General features: G+C 43.3%; 2 protein-coding genes and 1 pseudogene across 7 annotated transcripts in view; 1 reads left to right on the top strand and 2 right to left on the bottom strand.

The window, feature by feature from the left end:
• Positions 1–5,144, bottom strand: part of Ambra1 (autophagy and beclin 1 regulator 1) — a 181,753-nt gene extending 176,609 nt beyond the window's left edge. For 2 of the 4 annotated variants that reach the window (XM_021182585.2, XM_021182592.2), the window contains exon 1: positions 4,805–5,144. The gene's annotated coding sequence lies outside the window, so the exon portion shown is untranslated. The remainder of the gene's footprint in view (positions 1–4,804) is intronic. The other 2 variants (XM_021182598.2, XM_021182606.2) reach the window with 1 other exon arrangement.
• Positions 5,145–14,427: 9,283 nt separating this feature from the next.
• Harbi1 (harbinger transposase derived 1) overlaps positions 14,428–20,279 on the bottom strand; it is a 14,213-nt gene continuing 8,361 nt past the window's right edge. For all 3 annotated transcript variants that reach the window (XM_021155476.2, XM_029468971.1, XM_021155477.2), the window contains exon 3: positions 14,428–15,622. In XM_021155476.2, the coding sequence (XP_021011135.1) occupies positions 15,243–15,622 (380 nt within the window). In that variant the 3' untranslated portion in view covers positions 14,428–15,242. The remainder of the gene's footprint in view (positions 15,623–20,279) is intronic.
• LOC110289322 overlaps positions 19,064–20,279 on the top strand; it is a 1,438-nt pseudogene continuing 222 nt past the window's right edge.

Here is a 20,279-nt window from a genome sequence, read left to right as displayed (position 1 = left end):
AAAAAAAAAAAAAGAGACATAGGACAAGTAAGGGAGCAGTTAACCCTTTAAACACCTATAGCAGTTACCTATAAACACACGACTAACTACCAGGGGAGGGAAGGTACCCAAGTGAGCAGCCTCCAAACCTTTCACCAGCAGTTCCAAATACATACGCCTTCCTATATGCACACTGGGAAGGCGAGAAATTCAGCACTGAATCACCAATGCTCTCCACGCAGTAGCTCGTCCTGAGCCTGTGTTTGCTCATCTCCATCCTAGCCTCAGTGACTTCCACAAGGCTGCCTTGAAAGAAAGCCTACTAACCTGAACATCTAAGATCACTGCTCTAGGACAGCACAGAAGTAACACCTGAACACTTTTTAAAAATTTTTATTTTATTTTTTAAAGAAAGACAAATTCATGATTTACATTTGTTCACTGGTACAGATTGAGACAGGGACTCCATGAAGGAGTAATGCCTAAACCAAGGACGGAGGCAACATCCAGTTCAAATGTGCATTTCTCCAGCCACACTGGGAAAGCAAGAAGTCCTCCACTGAGTCACCCCTACTCTGTGTACTGTGGGAAGCATCCTGGGCTCAATCACAAAAAGGAAAAGGAAAAAATGAAGCTCAACCTGTGGTCAAAAGCCTAAAAAAGAACAAATATATGTAAATTACAACCCCAAAATAAACAAAACAACAAAACAGGAAAACTGTAAGTTACCCAATGCATAGGGGCAGGCTGTTGTAGGGCACACTCCTGGACAAGCGGAGACCATAACAAGAAACGGACACCCATGAGCTTATGAGGAATGGAGAAAGAAACAAGGATTAACATGACTAAAGGCACTTCAGTTTGTTGTACTTTTGAGCAGGTTTCCTTGTTTTTGTATGCTACGCCACAGGACAAAATATTTATAGCCCACTCCAAAATAACTCTTTCAAGACTGAGACTTATCTTTTTTGAAAGACCTTGATATATTGATATGTTAACACCACTTAACTTTGTTTTGGTTTTTGGAGCAAGGGTTTCTGTGTGTAGCCTTAGCTCTCCTGGAACTCACTCTTTAGACTAGACTGCTCTCAAACTCAGATCTGCCAGCCTCTGCCTCCCAATTGCTGAGATTAAAGGCCTGCACAATCAGCACTCAACAGCAAGGCTTTTTTCCTAATTTATTTAAAAGTAAGATAGATGAGGAGGAAATAAATTGAATTAAACTATCCATTCATAATGATACTGAATGAAGTCCATAAAAATTTAGATTCAGCATTAATAAAGCAAGATAAAAAAGATCACCAAAAGAATAAAAGGCCTATAATTCCCCTCACACACACTGAAAATATATTACAAATTATACAGTATAAAAACATAAGGTTTTCAGGGCTGGAGAAATGGCTGAGTGGTTAAGAGTACTGGCTGCTCTTCCAGAGGACCTGGTTCAATTCCCACATGGCCGCTCACAACTGTCTGCAACTCCAGTTCCAGGGAATCTGACACTGACACACAGACATAAATGCAGGTAAAACACCAATGCACATAAAATAAATAAACATTAAAAAAGAAAAAGCATTTTCTCTCTTAGTTAAAAAAAGAAAGCAGTTTATTTCAGTAACTCTGGTCCAGGCCACATTCCAGAAAACATTCAGAAGCTTTCGTCTTTCTTGTCTCAAGTTGGTTTCTGTTGTTGTTTCTTGAGGAAGTCTCGGGATGTTAACTCAGGCTGACCTAGAACTCACAATCTTCCTGCCTCAATCTCTCTGGAGTGTTGGAATTTAAAGTATGTACTGCCACAGCTATTTGAAGCTTATATCTCCTTTTTTCTTTTTTTTTCTTTCCTTTTTTTTTTTTTCTTTTTTTTTTTTTCTGAGACAGGGTTTCTCAGCCTCGAACTCAGAAATCCGCCTGCCTCTGCCTCCCAAGTGCAGGAATTAAAGGTGTGTGCCACCAACACCGGGCAGCTTATATCTCTTAATTATCCACAAGAACCATCTTATGAAAATACAGAATAACTGAGTCATAATGTGAACATTTCTGAAATCCCAAGAGACAGCCCAAATTGACTTCGGTTCACACTGGTAATCCAGTAATTGAGGTGGAGGCAGGAGGATCAAAGAGCTCAGGTCATCCTCAGCTGCACAGTCAATGAAGCTAGCCTGGAATATAAGGGATCCTGCCTCAAAAACAGCAACACACAAACAAAAAAAGCATACAAAAATAAATCAAGTAGCCAGGCAGTGGTGGCTCACACCTTTAATTCCAGCACTTGGGAGGCAGAGGCAGGTGGATTTCTGAGTTCAAGGCCAGCCTGGTCTAAAGAGTGAGTTCCAGGACAACCAGGGCTACACAGAGAAACCCTGTCTTGAAAAAAAAAAAAAAAATTAATCGGGCTGGAGAGATGGCTCAGTGATTAAGAGAAGTAACTGCTCTTCCAGAGGTCCTAAGTTCAATTCCCAACAACCACATGGTGGCTCACAACCATCTGCAATGGGACTCAATGCCCTCTTCTGGTGTGACTGAAAACAGCTACAATGTACTCATATATAATAACTAAATAAATAAAATTTGTCAAGTAAAACTTGTATGAATTCTGTAGAAAAGTAAAGAAGCTGAAAAGTCTCAATCCGATTAACCTCACCACCACCAAGTTCGTTATCTGCCTCAATTCAACTTTAACTTCTGCCAGTTCTTTCTTACAGAAACATTCAAAATGTTTCTAATCTTTTTCTTCATGACATACATAGCAATCACCATTTCTTATTTGTCAATCATTAGGAGTCACTAAAACACCACTTACAACTATAAATTCCCAGCGGACAATGTTACTTCTACCTCTACATTCTTTGCTTTGATAAATATTTTTCCATCATAAAAACTTCAAAGAATATAGAATTTTGGATTAATTTCTCAACCTAGAGTCTACACACTTACAGAAAGTACCAAGGTCCTGATAACTAAGAAATTGCTTATGATCAGGGCTGGAGAAATGGCTCAGTGGTTAAGAGCAGTGACTGCTCTTCCAAAGGTCCTGAGTTCAAATCCCAGCAACCACATGGTGGCTCACAACCATCTGTAATGGGATCTGATGCCCTCTTCTGGGGCATCTGAATAACAGCAACAGTGTACTTAGATATCTTAAAAAAAAAAAAAAGAAAGAAAATGAACAAAATTGCTTATGATCAAAAGATTTGATTTCCATGAACCATCAAAATAGCTCAGATTACTATCAAGCCGGATAACCTGAATTCACTTGGGGACCATGTGACTCCTGAAAATTGTCCTCTGACATCCACATGCATGCATGGCATGCCCATGTGCAGACAGACACATGGACACACAATCAATCATTCCATCAATCACCCTCATTTAAGTATCACTGATCTCAGGGGTAGGGATGTAGCTCTGTGGCAGAGCACATGCATGTGGCCTTGGGTTCAGAATTCCCAGCACTTCTAAAGAGAACTCATAATAAGCCTCGCTGGCCTTACACATACATTAAAGGAAAAGTTAGAGAAACGATGTAAAATTCCATCACCTTTCTAAAGTTCCTGAAGCATCTTAAAACTGTGCGGAAACTGATTTTCACAATCTGTACACCCTTAAAGTCAACTCTCCAACGATGTCTACATAGTGTGGAAACTTACCCAACATCAAATGACCTCCAAGACTTTTTATTAGGATCAAGACACTTGATTAAATGAAATTAACAAAAACACTTAGACCTTAAGGCCTTGAAAAAGAAAAGAGAAACAGTGAAGTTCACAAAAGATTCATCTTCAATTCAATTATGTCTGAATAATTTCTACACAGACTTTTAAACTCTTGAATAAAATGACTAAATCACTAACCAAATACAAAAAAAAAAAAAAGTTTCAAAACAGACTCCTTGGATTCCCTTTAGATACCTCCTAGAAAAGACCTCCACAAGAACCTGAATTCAAAGTCTTAACCATCTTAACCATCTTCCATCTTGCACTAAGTACTTAACACCATCGCAGAAAGTTTCAGAACAAGCTGAAGAGTGGAATCAGTATTAATCAGAAGTAAAGTGGAAGTAAACAAAATTACTTATGAGCAAACAAAACTAAACTATCCTTACTAGTTTTGCTAAAACGATACAAACTTCGAAAAAGCAAACCCAGTCAAAAACATCACTTGCTTCCTTAATGTCTGAAGCCTCCAGTAACACAATATATGCTTCTAAGAAAGAAGAGTTCCAAGAAGTCAAATGAGAGACTGTTAAGTAAAAAGTGACCAGTAAAATGGGAGAATTGTGAACTGTTAAAGACAAAAAAAAAAAGAATCTTACAGCACATTTAATGATGTCGAGGTCACAGGGAAAAGTCACATACCTCAGCCTCGGTTTCCCTACCCCAAAAGACTAGAAGTGATATTTCGTTCCTAGGAGCTGGAGGGCCTAGTTTCAATAGCCTCCACCTACTCAAAAGGGCACTCCGAGGCTGAACTCAGTAGGGGTCCCCAGTGCAACTGAGGCATGACATCCGGAACCGGAGTTGTAGGAAAGGAGAAAGGGAATAGGGTCTAAGAAAGCCAAGTTCCTACAATCCAGGGGTGACGACACGCGTCCAGGACCCGACACCCCCTTCTCTACAGAACCCGGCCGGCAGCTTCAGCATCTCTCCCTCCTTCCGGCTTCTCGCTCAGTTCCGGGCCGCCCTCCGGCCGCGCCCCCGGGCGCAACCCCCTTCACAACGCGCGCCCGGGCGGGCCGCGCGCTCGCCCACCGGTCGGCGATAAGGTCTCCTCCTGCCTTGGGCGGAAGGATGCGGGACCGGGCCTCCCAGGCTCCTCCTGGGCCTACCTGCGAGGAGAGTGAGAGCTCGGCCCGAAGGCCAGCGAGCGCACGGAGCCACGGACGGAAGGCGGGGAGAGGCCGAAGGAAGCGAGGGGTCCGCTCGACCGACCAGCGGAAGAAAGCGGCCAGAGCCCGAGGCCTCCGGGATAACTCAGTCCCGGACCTGGCACTGCCGCCGCCGCCGCCGCTCTGGAGACATCAACCAAGAAGACGCCGCAAAAGATCATCGAACACACGAACGCCCAGACATCAAAGGAAGAGCGCCCCAGCAATCGTTCAAGGCACTGCAGCCGAGTGCCGAAACATTGCTCAGCTCCTGCTGCAAATCCGGCTGCCTTCCTAGGCATAAATAAACAAATCCAGATCATAAACTACAGCGTAGAGTAGGCTGGGTTTCTGCCATTTTCTGTTGGTGACAGAGTGTTAAAGTAATTTAGAGAACTAAATTTTTGAGACAGGAGCACGCTTGTAATCCCTGCATTTTTAAGACAAGGAGGCATGAGGATTTGGAGTTCAAAGTCATACTCAGTTAAGCACAAGGCCAAGCTGGACTATATGAGACCTTGGGTTTTTTTTTTGTTGTTGTTGTTTTGGTTTGGTTTATTTTTTTTTTTTTGGTTGGTAGGTTGGTTGTTGGTTTGGGTTTTTGTTTTGTTTTGTTTGTTTTGTTTCTTTTGTAGGTGTGGTTTTCGAGACAGGCTTTCTCTGTATAGCCCAGGATGGCCTCGAACTCAGATATCCGCCTGCCTTTGCCTCCCAAGTACTGGGATTAAAGGCATGTGCCACCAAAGACCTTGTTTTAAGTGAAAAAGGATTGATTGAAGATAAATCATAGCAGAATAAAGCTCGTCTTAATAGTTCAACGACTGCCGTACACTTAGAGACTTCTCACACTACTTGTCCCAGTTGAACAAATGACTTCACCACTTTATTCTCGGTTTCCACTCAGAGCTGAAGAACAATCAAATCGCTATGAATGCTCCAGGTCAGCTTTACAAGAATATCCAAGAGAAAATGGCACACCTTAATGTGGGAGGGGAAAGTTCCTGTACCTTGTTTTTAAATTTTTATTCTTTGGTTTTGTTTGTTTTGCCAGACAAGGCTTCTCTGTGTACCCTTGGCTGTCCTGGAACTGGTTCTGTAGACCAGGCTGACCTCCAACTCACAAAGATTCGCCTGCCTCTGCCTCCGGAGTGCTGGGATTAAAGGCGAACACCACAACCTCCCAGCCTATTCTATTCTTTCTCAAAAAACACTTCTCTTTTTTTTTTTTTTTTTTTTTTTGTTTGTTTTTCGAGACAGGGTTTCTCTGTAAAGCCCTGGCTGTCCTGGAACTCACTTTGTAGACCAGGCTGGCCTCGAACTCAGAAATCTGCTTGCCTCTGTCTCCCAAGTGCTGGGATAAAAGGCGTGGGCCACTACCGCCCGGCTCACACTTCTCAATGATACCTTGGTCAAGGAAGGAATAAAGAAAGAAATTAAAGACTTTTTAGAGTTTAATGAAAATGAAGCCNCACTTTGTAGACCAGGCTGGCCTCGAACTCAGAAATCCTCCTGCCTCTGCCTCCCGAGTGCTGGGATTAAAGGCGTGCGCCACCACGCCCGGCTTAACACTTCTCTTTTATTTTCTTCCAAGGATCTAAAGCCACAGTCCACAGTGTGCTTTTAGTTAGCTACATAGCTAGTTCACTAAATAGTTTTTAGAGACAGGATTTAGTGTAGTACACACACTGGTCTTGAACTCTGTGTAGCCAAGAATGGCTTTGAGATTCTGATGTGCTTGCCTTCCTGTCCCACATGTGCAGTGTGCCTGAGGGAGTGTGAGAGACTGCCGTGGAGGCTCACACTCTATAGCCTGGCTGGCTTGGAACTCACTATGCAGCCCACGCTGACCTCAAGCTCACAGCAATCCTTTTGCCTCAGGCTACTTGAGCGCTGGGATTATAAACAACCATGCCTGGCTTTGTTTTTTTTAAACATAATCTCACTATGTAATCCATATTACTTCAAAGTCTATCTTCCTTCCTCTGTCTCCCACTAGTTGGAATTACAGGCTTTTACAGACATATTTGATTTGTAGCTGCTCCTAACAACTGTACTGGCCAAACTCCATACTGTACATGAATACATTGTTTCTAGATATTTTTCATGTGACAGGTATTTGCTACTCTTGAGAAAAGGCAATTACAATATTATTGTTTATGATTAGGTCTTCTTGGACATAAGCAAACAAAAATGATACTGTACATCTTTACATCTTTAATCCCAACTTTCTAGAGGCTGAGGCAAGGGAGATTGCAATATGATTGTTTGAGGCCAGCCTTGGCCAAAAAAAAAAAAAAAAAAAAGCAAACAAACAAACAAAAAACCCCAAAAGAACCACACATGCTAGCCCATGCCTTTAATCCCAGCACTTGGCATTCAGTAAGCACAGGCAAACAGATCTCTGTGAGTTCAAGAGGCCATCCTGATCAACTCAGTGAGTTCCAGGACAGCTAGGACTACGTTGTTCCCCCTCCCTCCCCCCCTCAAAAAAAAAAACAAAGTCCAAACCTGAAACAAGGTACAAGTTTATTTTTCTGCCATATAAGAAATCCAAAGGGCTGGAGAGATGGCTCAGCAGGTAAGAGCACTGACTGCTCTTCCAAAGGTCATGAGTTCAAATCCCAGCAACCACATGGTGGCTCACAACCATCCTTAATAAGATCTGACACCTTCTTCTGGTGTGTCTGAAGACAGCTACAGTGTACTTAGATATAATAATAAAATAAACCTTTAAAAAAAAAGAAAGAAAGAAATCCAAAGGGTTGGAGAGATGGCTTGGTGGATAAGAGCACTGACTGCTGACTGCTCTTCTAGAGGTCCTGAGTTCAATTCCCAGCAACTGCATGGTGGCTCACAACCATCCTTAATAAGATCTGACACCTTCTTCTGGTGTGTCTGAAGACAGCTACAGTGTACTTAGATATAATAATAAAATAAACCTTTAAAAAAAAAGAAAGAAAGAAATCCAAAGGGTTGGAGAGATGGCTTGGTGGATAAGAGCACTGACTGCTGACTGCTCTTCTAGAGGTCCTGAGTTCAATTCCCAGCAACTGCATGGTGGCTCACAACCATCTGTAAGGGGATCCAATGCCCTATGCTGATATGTCTGAAGACAGTGTATTTACATAAATTAAATAAATAAATCTTTTTTGAAAAAAAAAAAGAGAAAAAAGGAATAGAAAGATGTACAATTTAGAGTAAGTCAGACTACATTCAACGTCCAGGACTAGGTTCCTTCTTAGTGCCTTTCTCTATTCAATAAATGGCTTTTCTCTATTTCCGAATAATTGCTCAAGACTAGACTTTATATCCATATTCCCCTCCCCAGCCCAGTGTCCACATTCCAGCCACCAAAGCTGAAAAAAGCAAAATAAATCTCCTTGTTACAGGGCACATCTTAGAACTTCCCAGTTATATTCTACTGGCAGAATTTAGTTACATAGCCACAATTGTAGAAACTCTGTCCTCCAGGCCCAGGATATGCTGTTGCAATCTTGGCATCAGAATAGCTGTTTGTCTATAAGATTGGGCCCACTGGTGGATAATAACATCCCCTGATGTGAAAGGGGCTCCAGACTCAGTGTACAATGGCCCTCCCCTACTCAAGGACATAAGTATTTAATGACTGGAGGAGGACAGAGACTCTTGAGTGGTATAGCTGCCATAAGTTGCCCACTTTCCTGTCAGTAACCCTTTGCTTATTCTTCTACAAGCAACCCTCATTGGCTCAAGCTAAACTTGGCTGGAATTATTTATTTTATCGGCCATTGATGCCATATTTAGGATGAATAAGTGTTTTGTTCACATGTCTCCAGGAAAACAACACTTGTTACCTGAACAGTTGAGGGACAGAATCAAAGCTAAGATGGGGAGGAGTAAAGGTGAGTTTGCTGTGGGTGATAGGACCTGCAACTGAAATTTAGCCATTTGAGGATAGAGCTGGCCCACAGGCATTCCTGATAAGGCCATCCTTCCCCAGGGGGTATGGAATGCCATGTTCTTGTTATGGCGCCATTGCTTTGTCCCTGCTATGGGTGATAAGACACATTACTGAAGCCGGACACACCTTTATTCCCAGCACTTGGGAGGCAGAGGCAGGCAGATTTCTGAGTTCAAGGCCAACCTGGTCTACAGAGTGAGTTCCAGGGCTAAACAGAGAAGCTCTGTCTTGAAAAAGAAAAAAAAAATGCAACTGAGATCTTACTCCCTGTGAGGGTAGAGAATTTATAGGAGACTCACTGAACGACTCATTCACTATATGAAAATGTAAGGCCTTAATAAAAGGGGGCCTACTACATGAGTACAGGAGTACATAGCACCCTGAAATGACTGACATAGTAGAGAATATATACAGTGTATGAAACTGGAACATATGGGATGGGGGCATAAACAGATTATGGCATCAGTTATGTGAACTTTGCCATAAGACATTCAATTGAAATTCAGCTATTTCTTTCAGAAAGAAGGAGCTCACCTAAGGGCACTAGCCCCTGAATTGTCAGGAAAATGAAGAGCCAGCTGTGGCACTGCACACCTTTGATCCCAGCACCAGGCAGGCAGAGGCAGGCTGATCTTTGTGAGTATGAAACCAACTTAGTCTACATTCTGAGTTCTAGACCAGCCAGAGCTACATAGTACAGAGTACCAGTTTTGGTTTGTTTTCTTTAATGGTTTTGGAAGAAGGTGGGTGAAAATGATGAGGTAGAATTATCAGTTTGTTGGGGGTTTTGATTGTTGTTGTAGCCCTGGCTGTCTTGGGACTCACTCTGTAGACCAGGTTGGTCTCAAACTCAGAGACCACCTGCCTCTACCTACCGAATGCTGGGATCAAACTTAGAACCCATACGAAGTATTGGACAGCGGGGAGAGGAGGTAGAAGTAACAGAAGAATCCCTGTGAGACCCGATATTTAATACCGAGGAAAAGAGAACATATGAATCAGCATGAAGACACAGGCCTGGTATAGTCAGGAACGACTCTGCGTCTCAACTGCCTGAATTGGGGAACTTTTTAAATAGTGTGTGTATGTGTATGTGTGTGTGTGTGTGTGTGTGTGTGCTGAGCGTGGGTATGTATGCATGAATGCAGGGACATGAAGAAGGTAGTGGTGTTGATCTGAGTGAGCCAAAGGAGCAAGCCGTAAATATCATCCCTCCATGGTCTCTGCAGCAAGTCCTGCCTTGACTTCTGCCTTTGCTTCCATTCATGATAGACTGTGACCTGTAAGATGAAATAAATCCTTTCCCAAGTTGTTTCTGGTCATGGTGTTTATCACAGCAATGGAAAAGCAAACCAGAAACACCAAGAGAGAAAGAGAGGAGGGAGGGAGGAAGAGAGGCTTATTCAGTAGGGAATAGGGCTTCAGTGGGTTTTCTGGGCTTGTGGGTAAAACATAATTTGGGGGGTTTTTGTTTTGTTTTGTTTTGTTTTTGGTTGGTTGGTTTTGGGGACAGGGTTTCTCTGTGTATCCCTGGCTGTCCTAGAACTCACTCGGTAGACTAGGCTGTCCTCAAACTCACAGAGATTCACCTAACTCCACCTCCCAAGTGCTGGAACAAAAGGTATCATGAGCCATCATGCTTTATAGAATGGAAGATGCTCTATGACTCTAAATGATTTCGACTGGAATGTAAATTGTGTTCAAGAAGTGCTAAATTAGTCAAGAGATGCTAAGAGCTGGGCAGTGGTGGTGCAAGCCTTTAATCCCAGAACTTGGGAGGCAGAGACAGGTGGATTTCTGAGTTCTGACTCTTGATCCTCCTGCCTCTACCTCTCAAGTGCTACATGGCCATGCCTGGTTCTCTGAAGTGCTGAAGTGCTAGGAACTGAGCCCAGACCTTTATGCATGTTAGGCAAACACTCTACCAACAAAGTTATAACCCCAGAACCCTGCAGACACTTTGAGAAAAAAGCAATTGTAGTTTTACACACACGTGTAAAACTATCACCTGCAAATGGAAATACTTGAAAAACTGAGGCTAGACTACTTTGTGAATCCACAGGAAAGATGATTTATGTACAGAAATGTTGTTTCAGGGTATGGTGCCTCCTTTCTTCTCTGCCTAGAGCAAGAAAAGAAAAGGTTGCATCCACCAGCAGAGATCTGCCAGTTTCCTTTGCAGAAGTTGGTCTGAATGTGAATTTTCAGCTTGACAGTGAGCAACTGAGTGCTTGTTCTTACAGAGAAGTTGATCAGGCTCAGACTGAACAACAGGGATCCAGAGTTGAAATCCGTAAGCCTCTAGGATTCTTCTCACACTGGAGGATGGATTCCTAATAAGAAACCAAATGAGTAGAAGTTGAGACCAGCCTGAGGTGTGCTGTGTAAGCTGGTGTACTGGCTAGTTTTGTGTCAACTTGATACAGCTGGAGTTATCACAGAAAAAGGAGCTTCAGTTGAGGAAATGCCTCCATGAGATCCAACTGTAAGGCATTTTCTCAATTAGTGATCAAGGGGGAAAGGACCCTTGTGGGTGGTGCCATCTCTGGGCTGGTAGTCTTGGGTTCTATAAGAGAGCAGGCTGAGCAAGCCAGGGGAAGCAAGCCAGTAAGTAACATACCTCCATGGCTTCTGCATCATCTCCTGCTTCCTGACTTGCTTGAGTTCCAGTCCTGACTTCCTTGGTGATGAACAGCAGTATGACAATATAAGCTGAATAAACCCTTTCCTCCCCAACTTGCTTCTTGGTCATGGTGTTTGTGCAGGAATAGAAACCCTGACTAAGACAGCTGGCATGGACATGTAACAGCTCACTGTTGTGCTGGTTGTTGATTTTTGTGTTCTAGAAGGTTCTCCTTATGGAGACTCTCTTGAAGGTAGGATAATGGTTCCCCCGCCCCCCGAGTTTCTTCCTGTTATAATGATCAACTGGACACAGGATTTTCAGTGCTGAAGCTGTGACAGCCCTGAGCAAACCAGGATAGTTTGTCATCCTAAGAATAGACCTTATCCCTGTCAATCACACAGAATTTAGAAAGACTAAAACAGAAAAACGAACTGGAGAATGTTAATTTTGAGTCTCTCATTTCTTATACATACAATTTTGTAAAATCTTGGTAGGATGTAGAAAGTAAAACAGGCCCAAGCACATGGACATACACAGGGGTAATGTCTTTCAGTTTATTTTTTTTTTCCCCAGCACTTGGAAGGCAAGAGGGTGGCAAGTTTAAGGATAAACTAGGCTACAGAGTTTATAAGGGAGACAAAACAAGCTATTGCTGCTAAGCTTTGCAAAGCAAGTAGAATGCTTCTTAGTGTGTGCTAGCTTCTGAGTTTGATTTCCCAGCACAAAAATAAATAAAACCCAAACCAGGCATGGTGGCACACATCTTTAATCCCAGCATTCTGGAGACAGAGGCAAGTGGATCTCCAGAAGTTCCAGAGCATCCAGAAACCCTGTCAGAAAGAAAGAAAGAAAGAAAGAAAGAAAGAAAGAAAGAAAGAAAGAAAGGGACGGAGGGGAGGGGGAGGGGACAGGGAGGGGGGAGAGAGGGAGAGAGAGAGGGAGAGAGAGAGGGAGAGAAGGAAGGAGGAGGAGGAGGAGGAGGAGAAAGGAAGAAAAAGCAAAAACAACAAAAAGTAGATGACTGATTAAAGAAACCCTGTCTCAAATAGAGATAGATAGATAGACAGACAGACAGACAGACAGATTAGATAGATAGGCCAGGCAATGAAGGCACATGCCTTTAATCCTAGCACTTGGGAGGCAGAGGCAGGTGGATTTCTGAGTTTGAAGCCAGCCTAGTCTATAGAGTGAGTTCCAGGACATCCGGGCTACACAGAGAAACCCTGTTTCGAAAAAAAAAAAAAAAAAAAAAAAAAAAAGGATAGATAGATAGATAGATAGATGATCCATCAATCTATAGATAGAGCAAGCAAAAACAAACAAACAAACAAACAAAGCAGGTGGCTGATTATGGCCTTCATTCCCAGCACTACAGAGGACTAGAAGCAGGTGGATTTCTATGAACTCCAGGCTAGCCTGGGCTGTATAGTGAGTTCTAGGTCAAATAAAGTTACTTAGTGAGACTCTTGACAAAAGTAAAACCCAACAAACAAAAACAGAGCTAGGTACTGTGGCATGTCTGTCATTCTAGTACTTGGGAGGCTAAGGTAAGAAGATTGGTGAATTTAAGGCAACCTTGAACTAAATAGTACAAGGCTAGTCATGGCTATATAATGAGATCTTATCTCAAACTAAACAGAAAAAAATGTACAAAGAACAAAATGTAACAAAGTCTTCACTGTATAATGCTCAGAACTTGTTTCCAAACAACTATCCACTGCCCCACATCCAGGACCTCCCTGAACCCATTAAGTCTGCTCTCCTGCCGAGCCACCCACGTCACAGCAGAAGATTAGGATGAGAAACAGCATTTGGAATAGAAATAAAGAGCAGATAATAATCCATAATTGTTTCTAATCTTTACGATGAGTCACCCTCGATTTATTTCCACATTCCTCTGTCATCCGCTGTTCACTTCTTCTTCGTCACCAGATTAACACTGCCAAAGGGAGGTAGAAAATGATCCAAGAGGCCAGCTCAGAGGTGTCACATGATGAGTGACTGAGGAACTGGGAACCAGACAATCCTCAGGAAACTCTTTTCAGTCCTAGCAAAGACACCAACGTGTGAGCCTCGTTCACACTTGCATTATCCCTATCGGGTTATTTTTACAACAGTGAGATTTTAGAACAAGACTTGTTAGGGGTTTATTTATTTCCTGGGAAGTTCCGTCTATCACTCTGCATATAATATCCTAAGGTCTAACTCTTAGAGCTGATTTCAAGACATGCTTTCTACTTCGGCTTTTTAAAGACAGGGCTTCCTGTTTCTCCCAAGGACTGTCCTCTCTACAAAGAATTTCCAAACATACTATATAAGTATTCTCATATCATTGCCCAAGGAAACATAACCAAGACAGGTCTGGTGGCATAGGTCTGCAATCCCAGCTATTCAGGAACCTGAAGTAGGAGGATCACAAGGTTAAGGTGTGTCTAGACTAGTGAATTCAAGGCCAGTTTGGGCAACACAATAATAAAATGGAAGAAAAAAAAAAGTGAGCATGCTGACAAGATGGCTCAGTGGGTAAGAACACTGACTGCTCTTCCAAAGATCCTAAGTTCAAATCCTAGCAACCACCCGTAATAAGATCTGACGACCTCTTCTGGTATGTCTGAAGTCAGCTACAGTGTACTTATATATAATAATAAATAAATCTTTGGGCCTGAGTGAGCAGGGACTGAGCAAGTGGGGCTGACTGGAGCAGAGGTCCTAAAATTCAATTCCCAACAACCACATGAAAGTTCACAACCATCTGTACAGCTATAGTGTGCTCACATACATAACACACACACACACACATACATATATACATCTTTTTTGTTTGTTTTGTTTTGTTTTTTTCGAGACAGGGTTTTTCTGTATAGCCCTGGCTGTCCTGGAACTCACTAGTATACCAGGCTGGCCTCGAACTCAGAAATCCACCTGCCTCTGCCTCCCAAGTGCTGGGATTAAAGGCGTGCTCCACCATGCCCAGTTTAATGTCTTCTTCAGAACAATCCCACAAGTGCAGTCCAGAAGTAGTTCTCTTTTTTTATTTTTAAAAGATTTATTTTGTGTTTGTACACTGTTGCTGTCCTCACACACACACCAGAAGAGGGCACTGTATCCCATTACAGATGGCTGTGGAAGAGCAGTCAGTGCTCTTAACTACTGAGCCATCTCTCCAGCCCTTCTCTTTATTTTTACTGTTTCTTTCTTTCAGTTCTAGGGATCAATACACCACACATGCTAGGCAAGTGCTCACTAACTTATGTTAGACGATCATTTCTCAACTAAATTCATTCTTTCTTTCTATTTGCCTACGTAGATAGCAAAGAAGAAAAACAAAGACCCAGGGCACCAGGCAGGATAGCGTAGACCAGTATTTGGGAGGCTGACGCAGGAGAACTGTTACAAGCTCCAGGCCAACCTGGGCTACACAGTGAGTACCAGGACAGCCTGTGCTATATAAAAAACTGTCTCACACAAACTAGCAATAAATGAGTAAATAAATCAATCAGGACAAACACTTTTCTTTGAGATCTCCAGACAACTGAAACAATAAAACTCTTTGGCTGTGTGCTGTTTTCTCCTTCATTGTGTGATTTTGTTCTTGCAACTAGTAAACTTTCCAAAGAACAGTGCACAGCCTGGGGTTCACTGAACATTAGGGAAACACTGTCTTGATTTTGGTCTAGTTGACACATCTGCCCTTGCACCTGCCCTCCTGAAATTTTAAAAATGTATGACAAGTGCACACTTTCAGTACCACTGGATGACTGACCTGCCCAGTGCTAATACGGGGGAAATTGTCAGTTTATTCTGGAAAGCCTTCCTCCTCCCTCTCCCTCATTCTAACTGAAATGAGTGAGTATCAGCTCCTGCCGGATCCTGTCAGCCTCTAAGTCCAGAGACTCCATGTGCTCGGCCTCCCCCTCAGGGGGCTGGTCAATGGGTCCAGGCACTGGAGAGGACCAAACATCCATGCCGTGGTCCAGGGAAATGTTGTGAAGGACACAGCAAGCTAAGATGATGTGACTGCATTTCTCCGGTGAGTACTGCAGCGCCCCTTTGGATCCGTCCAGGCACCGGAACCTACAGCAGAGGGTCTGCAACGTCCTCTCAATCACACTGTGAGTTGCAGAATGAGCCCTATTGTAGCGATACTCCGCTGCAGTCTCAGGAATGGGTAGTGGTGTCAAGAGCCAGGATCGGAGAAAGAAGGAACTGTCACCTGTATAAAAAGCCAAAGACAATGTGACTATGAATGGATTACAAACAAAAAATGAAATTCAGGATAGTTGTGGTGCTCCTGATTCATCTCCATGCTCAAGGTGCTGAGACAGGAGGATTACCTCAAGTTCCAGGCCACCCTGAACTGCATAGTGAGTCCTTGTCTCACAGAACAAAACAGGGACATTTGGAAACACAGTGAGGAAGGACAGGAAAATAAACAGCCTTTGGAGCTAAACCATACCACAGCATAGTAACCAGAAGAAAATGTTGTCATAAGAAAGTATAGGGAGAGCCGGGCGTGGTGGCGCACGCCTTTAATCCCAGCACTCGGGAGGCAGAGGCAGGTGGATTTCTGAGTTCGAGGCCAGCCTGGTCTACAAAGTGAGTGCCAGGACAGCCAGGGCTACACAGAGAAACCCTGTCTCGAAAAACCAAAAAAAAAAAAAAAAAGAAAGTATAGGGAGGGCTGGACAGATGGCTCAGAGGTTAAAAATACAGGCTGTGGGGGGCAGAAACAGGCGGATTTCTGAGTTCGAGGCCAGCCTGATCTACAGAGTGAGTTCCAGGACAGCCAGGGCTATACAGAGAAACCCTGTCTCGAAAAAAAATAATAAACAAAAGTACGGGCTGCTCTTACAAAGGACCTAGATTCAATTCCTAGCACCCACATGTGGCTTATATCGTCTGTAACTCCAGCTCCAGGGAAATCAACACTCTTTTCTGGCCTCCAAGGACACCAAGCACACACATATAATATACATATATGCAGGCAAAGTCTTATACATATAAAATAGAAATAAATACTTTTAAATAGAGAGCATGAACTAGTTCTGATTGGCCCCTCTCCCCCTCTCCTCCCTCTCTGAAGCATGTCTGATGCCCATGATTCTCTATTGCCCCTTCCCTTTTCTCCATGGTGGTGGTGACAGTAGGTGATGAATGTCAAGACCTCAAGCCAACTCCAGTGTAGGTGGCACAAAGGAGGAATGTCTGCACTTGGGAGGCTGAGGCAAGAAGATGACCAGTGAGGCCAGCCTTGTCTACACAGGGAGAACCCATCAGAAAGACAATGTCACTGCATAAGGCAGTGTTGGTTGGCAATAGCTTTGACTAAAAGCAATGGACAAAGAGCCGAGAGCTAACAAATCCACATCTGAGAGCACACAAAGGAAGGCAGTAGAGACACAGGAGTCCAATCATTGGAAGGCAGTAGAGACACAGGAATCCAATTATTGGAAGGCAGTAGAGACACAGGAATCCAATCATTGGAAGGCAGTAGAGACACAGGAATCCAATTATTGGCCTTTTCTTTCTTGGTCTTTTATTTCTTAACTTTTCTTGGGGAGAACTCGGGGCCTTGCACAAATAAAGACGCATTCTGTCTCAGCGAAGAGCCTCAAAATTCTGTCTTTTTCACACTTGCTTTTCTTTTTCTTGAGCAGAGATTCATGTAACCCAGCTGGCCTGGACCTTACTATGCAGCTAAGGATAACCTTGAATTCCTGATCCTCCTTCCTTTACCCCAAGTGCTGGAGTTGTAGGCGTGTACATCACCATTCCACCAGAAGGTTTCAAATTCAGAGATACTGCTCTTTATAAGAATAAGTGTTTTTCTTTGTTTTTTTTTTTNTTTTTTTTTTATTATTATTATTATATGTAAGTACACTGTAGCTGTCTTCAGACACTCCAGAAGAGGGCGCCAGATCTCGTTACGGATGGTTGTGAGCCACCATGTGGTTGCTGGGATTAGAACTCTGGACCTTCGGAAGAGCAGTCGGGTGCTCTTACCCATTGAGCCATCTCACCAGCCCGATACTGCTCTTTATAAAAGGCTTAATAAAAATTATGTCAGGCAGGTCTCTGTGGGTTTGAAGTCAGCCTGGTCTACAATGTGAGATCCTGTCTCAAGCAAACAAATCAACCTCAGCCCCCCAAACAAGATAGCAATTTTACAAATCTGTAAATAGAAGGCATTCAAGAAAAAAAAAAAGATTTTCTAACAGAAGATCTAAAATCACTCAAGAGGAACACTTCTAATTTTACTATTAAGTTTCATGTCTGAAAGCATGACCTGGGGATTTCATACACTTTCCCAGGGATTTGCCTGCCCAGTGCTGAGAAGAGTAAGAGCTGCGTCTGCAGTAGCCATCAGGACTCAGGGGTACTAGATTCTCGGATACTGCAATCACATAACAATGCTTGTGTAGCACGACCTGGGGAAACATGAGTATGATGATGCAAACAATCACACTGAGAAGAGATCAGAGTGGACTCAAATATCAAACAAGGCGTTTCCTTTAAGTGACTTCCTTATTAGAGGATCCTGGGAAGTCCTAAGAAAAACAAACACAAATGGGGGGCAAAGTTCTAGTCCAAGAGAACACTGTATAATGTGTGACTGTCCTGACAAACAGAGCGGCCCCCACAGAGTTGTGACTTCTTAGCAATCCTCATCAGACACCGGGCCCTGAGAACCAAGGGGAGCACTGTCCTCCTAACCGGTCACCAAGTTCTCCTGAACATAGATAGCCACTGTTCCAAAAATAAGAAAAGACTTCTTTCATTTGGGAGCTTATGTTTCTAAGACTGGATTAGCTGAAAATAACTGAGATGTCTCACAAAAATTTAAAGTTTATATTTAGCTGGTTTTCTTTTTTGGGACAGTCTTATTCTGTAGACCTAAACTCCCTAGGTAGCTCGTGCTGACCTTAAATTCACAGCAACCCTCTTGCTTCAGCCTCCTAAGTGCTGGGGTTATAGGCGTGAACTACCACACCTGGCTTATCCTCTGCCACTTTTGTTTTGAAGCCAGGGTCTCATGTAGTTCAGGCCCCCGAGCTTCGGATATGATGCTCTTGTTTCTACCTCTCAAATGCTGAGATTACAAGCATACACCAACTCCCATTCTTCTTTTAACTGACCTCACTCTTCTAAATACTATCTTAAAGAGAAAAAAAAAAAAAAGGATGTAGAGCAAGCTATGATGGTATACACAGCAATCCAGCCAGCGCTAAGAGGAAATGGGGGAGAGAGATGGAAACATGCGGTAACGGTGCTTAATACAAACACAAAGCCTGAGGGTCTGGGTTCCATCCCTGGAACCAACGTGTAGGAGGAGAGAACTAACTCCTGCAAACTGTCCACAGGAATAGAAAAATGTCTTAAAAGGACACTGTAAACATTAATGAAAATAATACTTATGCCAGACTGAACAGTGACACCTGTGACATACTGAATATAGGGACTGTAATAGGTGATTAGCACGTTTGGGCTCAGCATAAAACCCTTCCTCAGAAAAACAAAACAAAAAAACAAACAACAAAAAACAAAAACCCAGGAGCAGGGCAAGATGGCTCAGTGGGTAAAGCAATTGATAACCTGAATTCAATCCCTGGGACTCACACAAAGGTGGAAACAGAGAATCAATTCCAAGTTCAAGATGGCAGATGCAGAAGTAATTACTTTCCCAAAGAAGCATAAGAAGAAAAAAGACTGGAAGTCATTACAAGAAGATATAGCCGAAATACAACATGCTGAAGAATTTCTTATCAAACCAGAATCCAAAGTGGCTCAATTAGATGCTTCTCAGTGGCCCTTGTGACTAAAGGGCAGGTTTCATTAATCTTGACAAGCCCTCTAGCCCTCTTCCCATGAGGTGGAAGGCTGGATCCAACAAAGTAGTCAAGTACAGAAGACTGGCCATAGTGGACACTGGATCCCAAAGAGACTTGTTGTTTAATTGTGTGCATTGAAGGAGACACTCGTTTGGTGAAATCACAACAGAGTGCAGCAGGCAAAGAGTATGTTGGAACTGTCCAGCTGCACAATGCTATTGAAGGTGGTATTCAGCTTTTTAGAGCCCTAGAAACTCTGACAGGTGCCCTGTTTCAGCAACCCCCACTTATTACTGCAGTAAAGAGGCAGCTTCAAGTAAGGACTATCTACGAGAGCAAAATGATAGAATATGATCCAGAAAGAAGATTAGGAATCTTTTGGGTGAGCTGTGAGCTGGCACGTACATTCGGACACTATGAGTACACCTTGGCTTGTTACTGGGAGTTGGTGGTCAGAGGCAGGAACTTTGGAGGCTATGTTCTGCAGTCATGAGTGAGAAGGTGACTGCAATCTGCTATGGGGCCAAGATCATGCTTCCTGGTGTTCTTCAATATGAGGATGGCATTGAGGTCAACTAGGAGATTGTGGTCATTACCACTAAGGGAGAAGCTATCTGTACGGCGACTGCATTGATGACTACAGCAGTGATTTCTACCTGGGACCATGGTATAGTAGCCAAAATAAAGAGGGTGGTCATGGAAAGAGACACTTATTCTTGAAAGTGGGGTTTAGGTCCAAAGGGGAGTCAAGCAGGGACCTCTGGACAAGCATGGCAAACCCACAGACACTGCCCCTGCCACATGGAAACAGGATTCCATTGACTATTGTGATTCTGGCAAGACAGCACTGGCTGCTGAGGCAGTACAAGCTCCTCAGTCAGCTGCTGAAGCAGTGAACGTCATAAAGAGGAAGTGGGATAGTGTGAGTGGAAGTGAGGAGACCCCTCCAACCGCTCCCCAGTTGAAGAAGGAAAAGGAGAAGGATAAAAAGTCCAAAACTAGCCGGGCGTGGTGGCGCACGCCTTTAATCCCAGCACTCGG

The sequence above is a fragment of the Mus caroli genome, chromosome 2 (genome assembly GCF_900094665.2).
Source record: "Mus caroli chromosome 2, CAROLI_EIJ_v1.1, whole genome shotgun sequence".
Classification (NCBI taxonomy): domain Eukaryota; kingdom Metazoa; phylum Chordata; class Mammalia; order Rodentia; family Muridae; genus Mus; species Mus caroli.
This window is presented reverse-complemented; position numbering and strand designations above follow the sequence as displayed.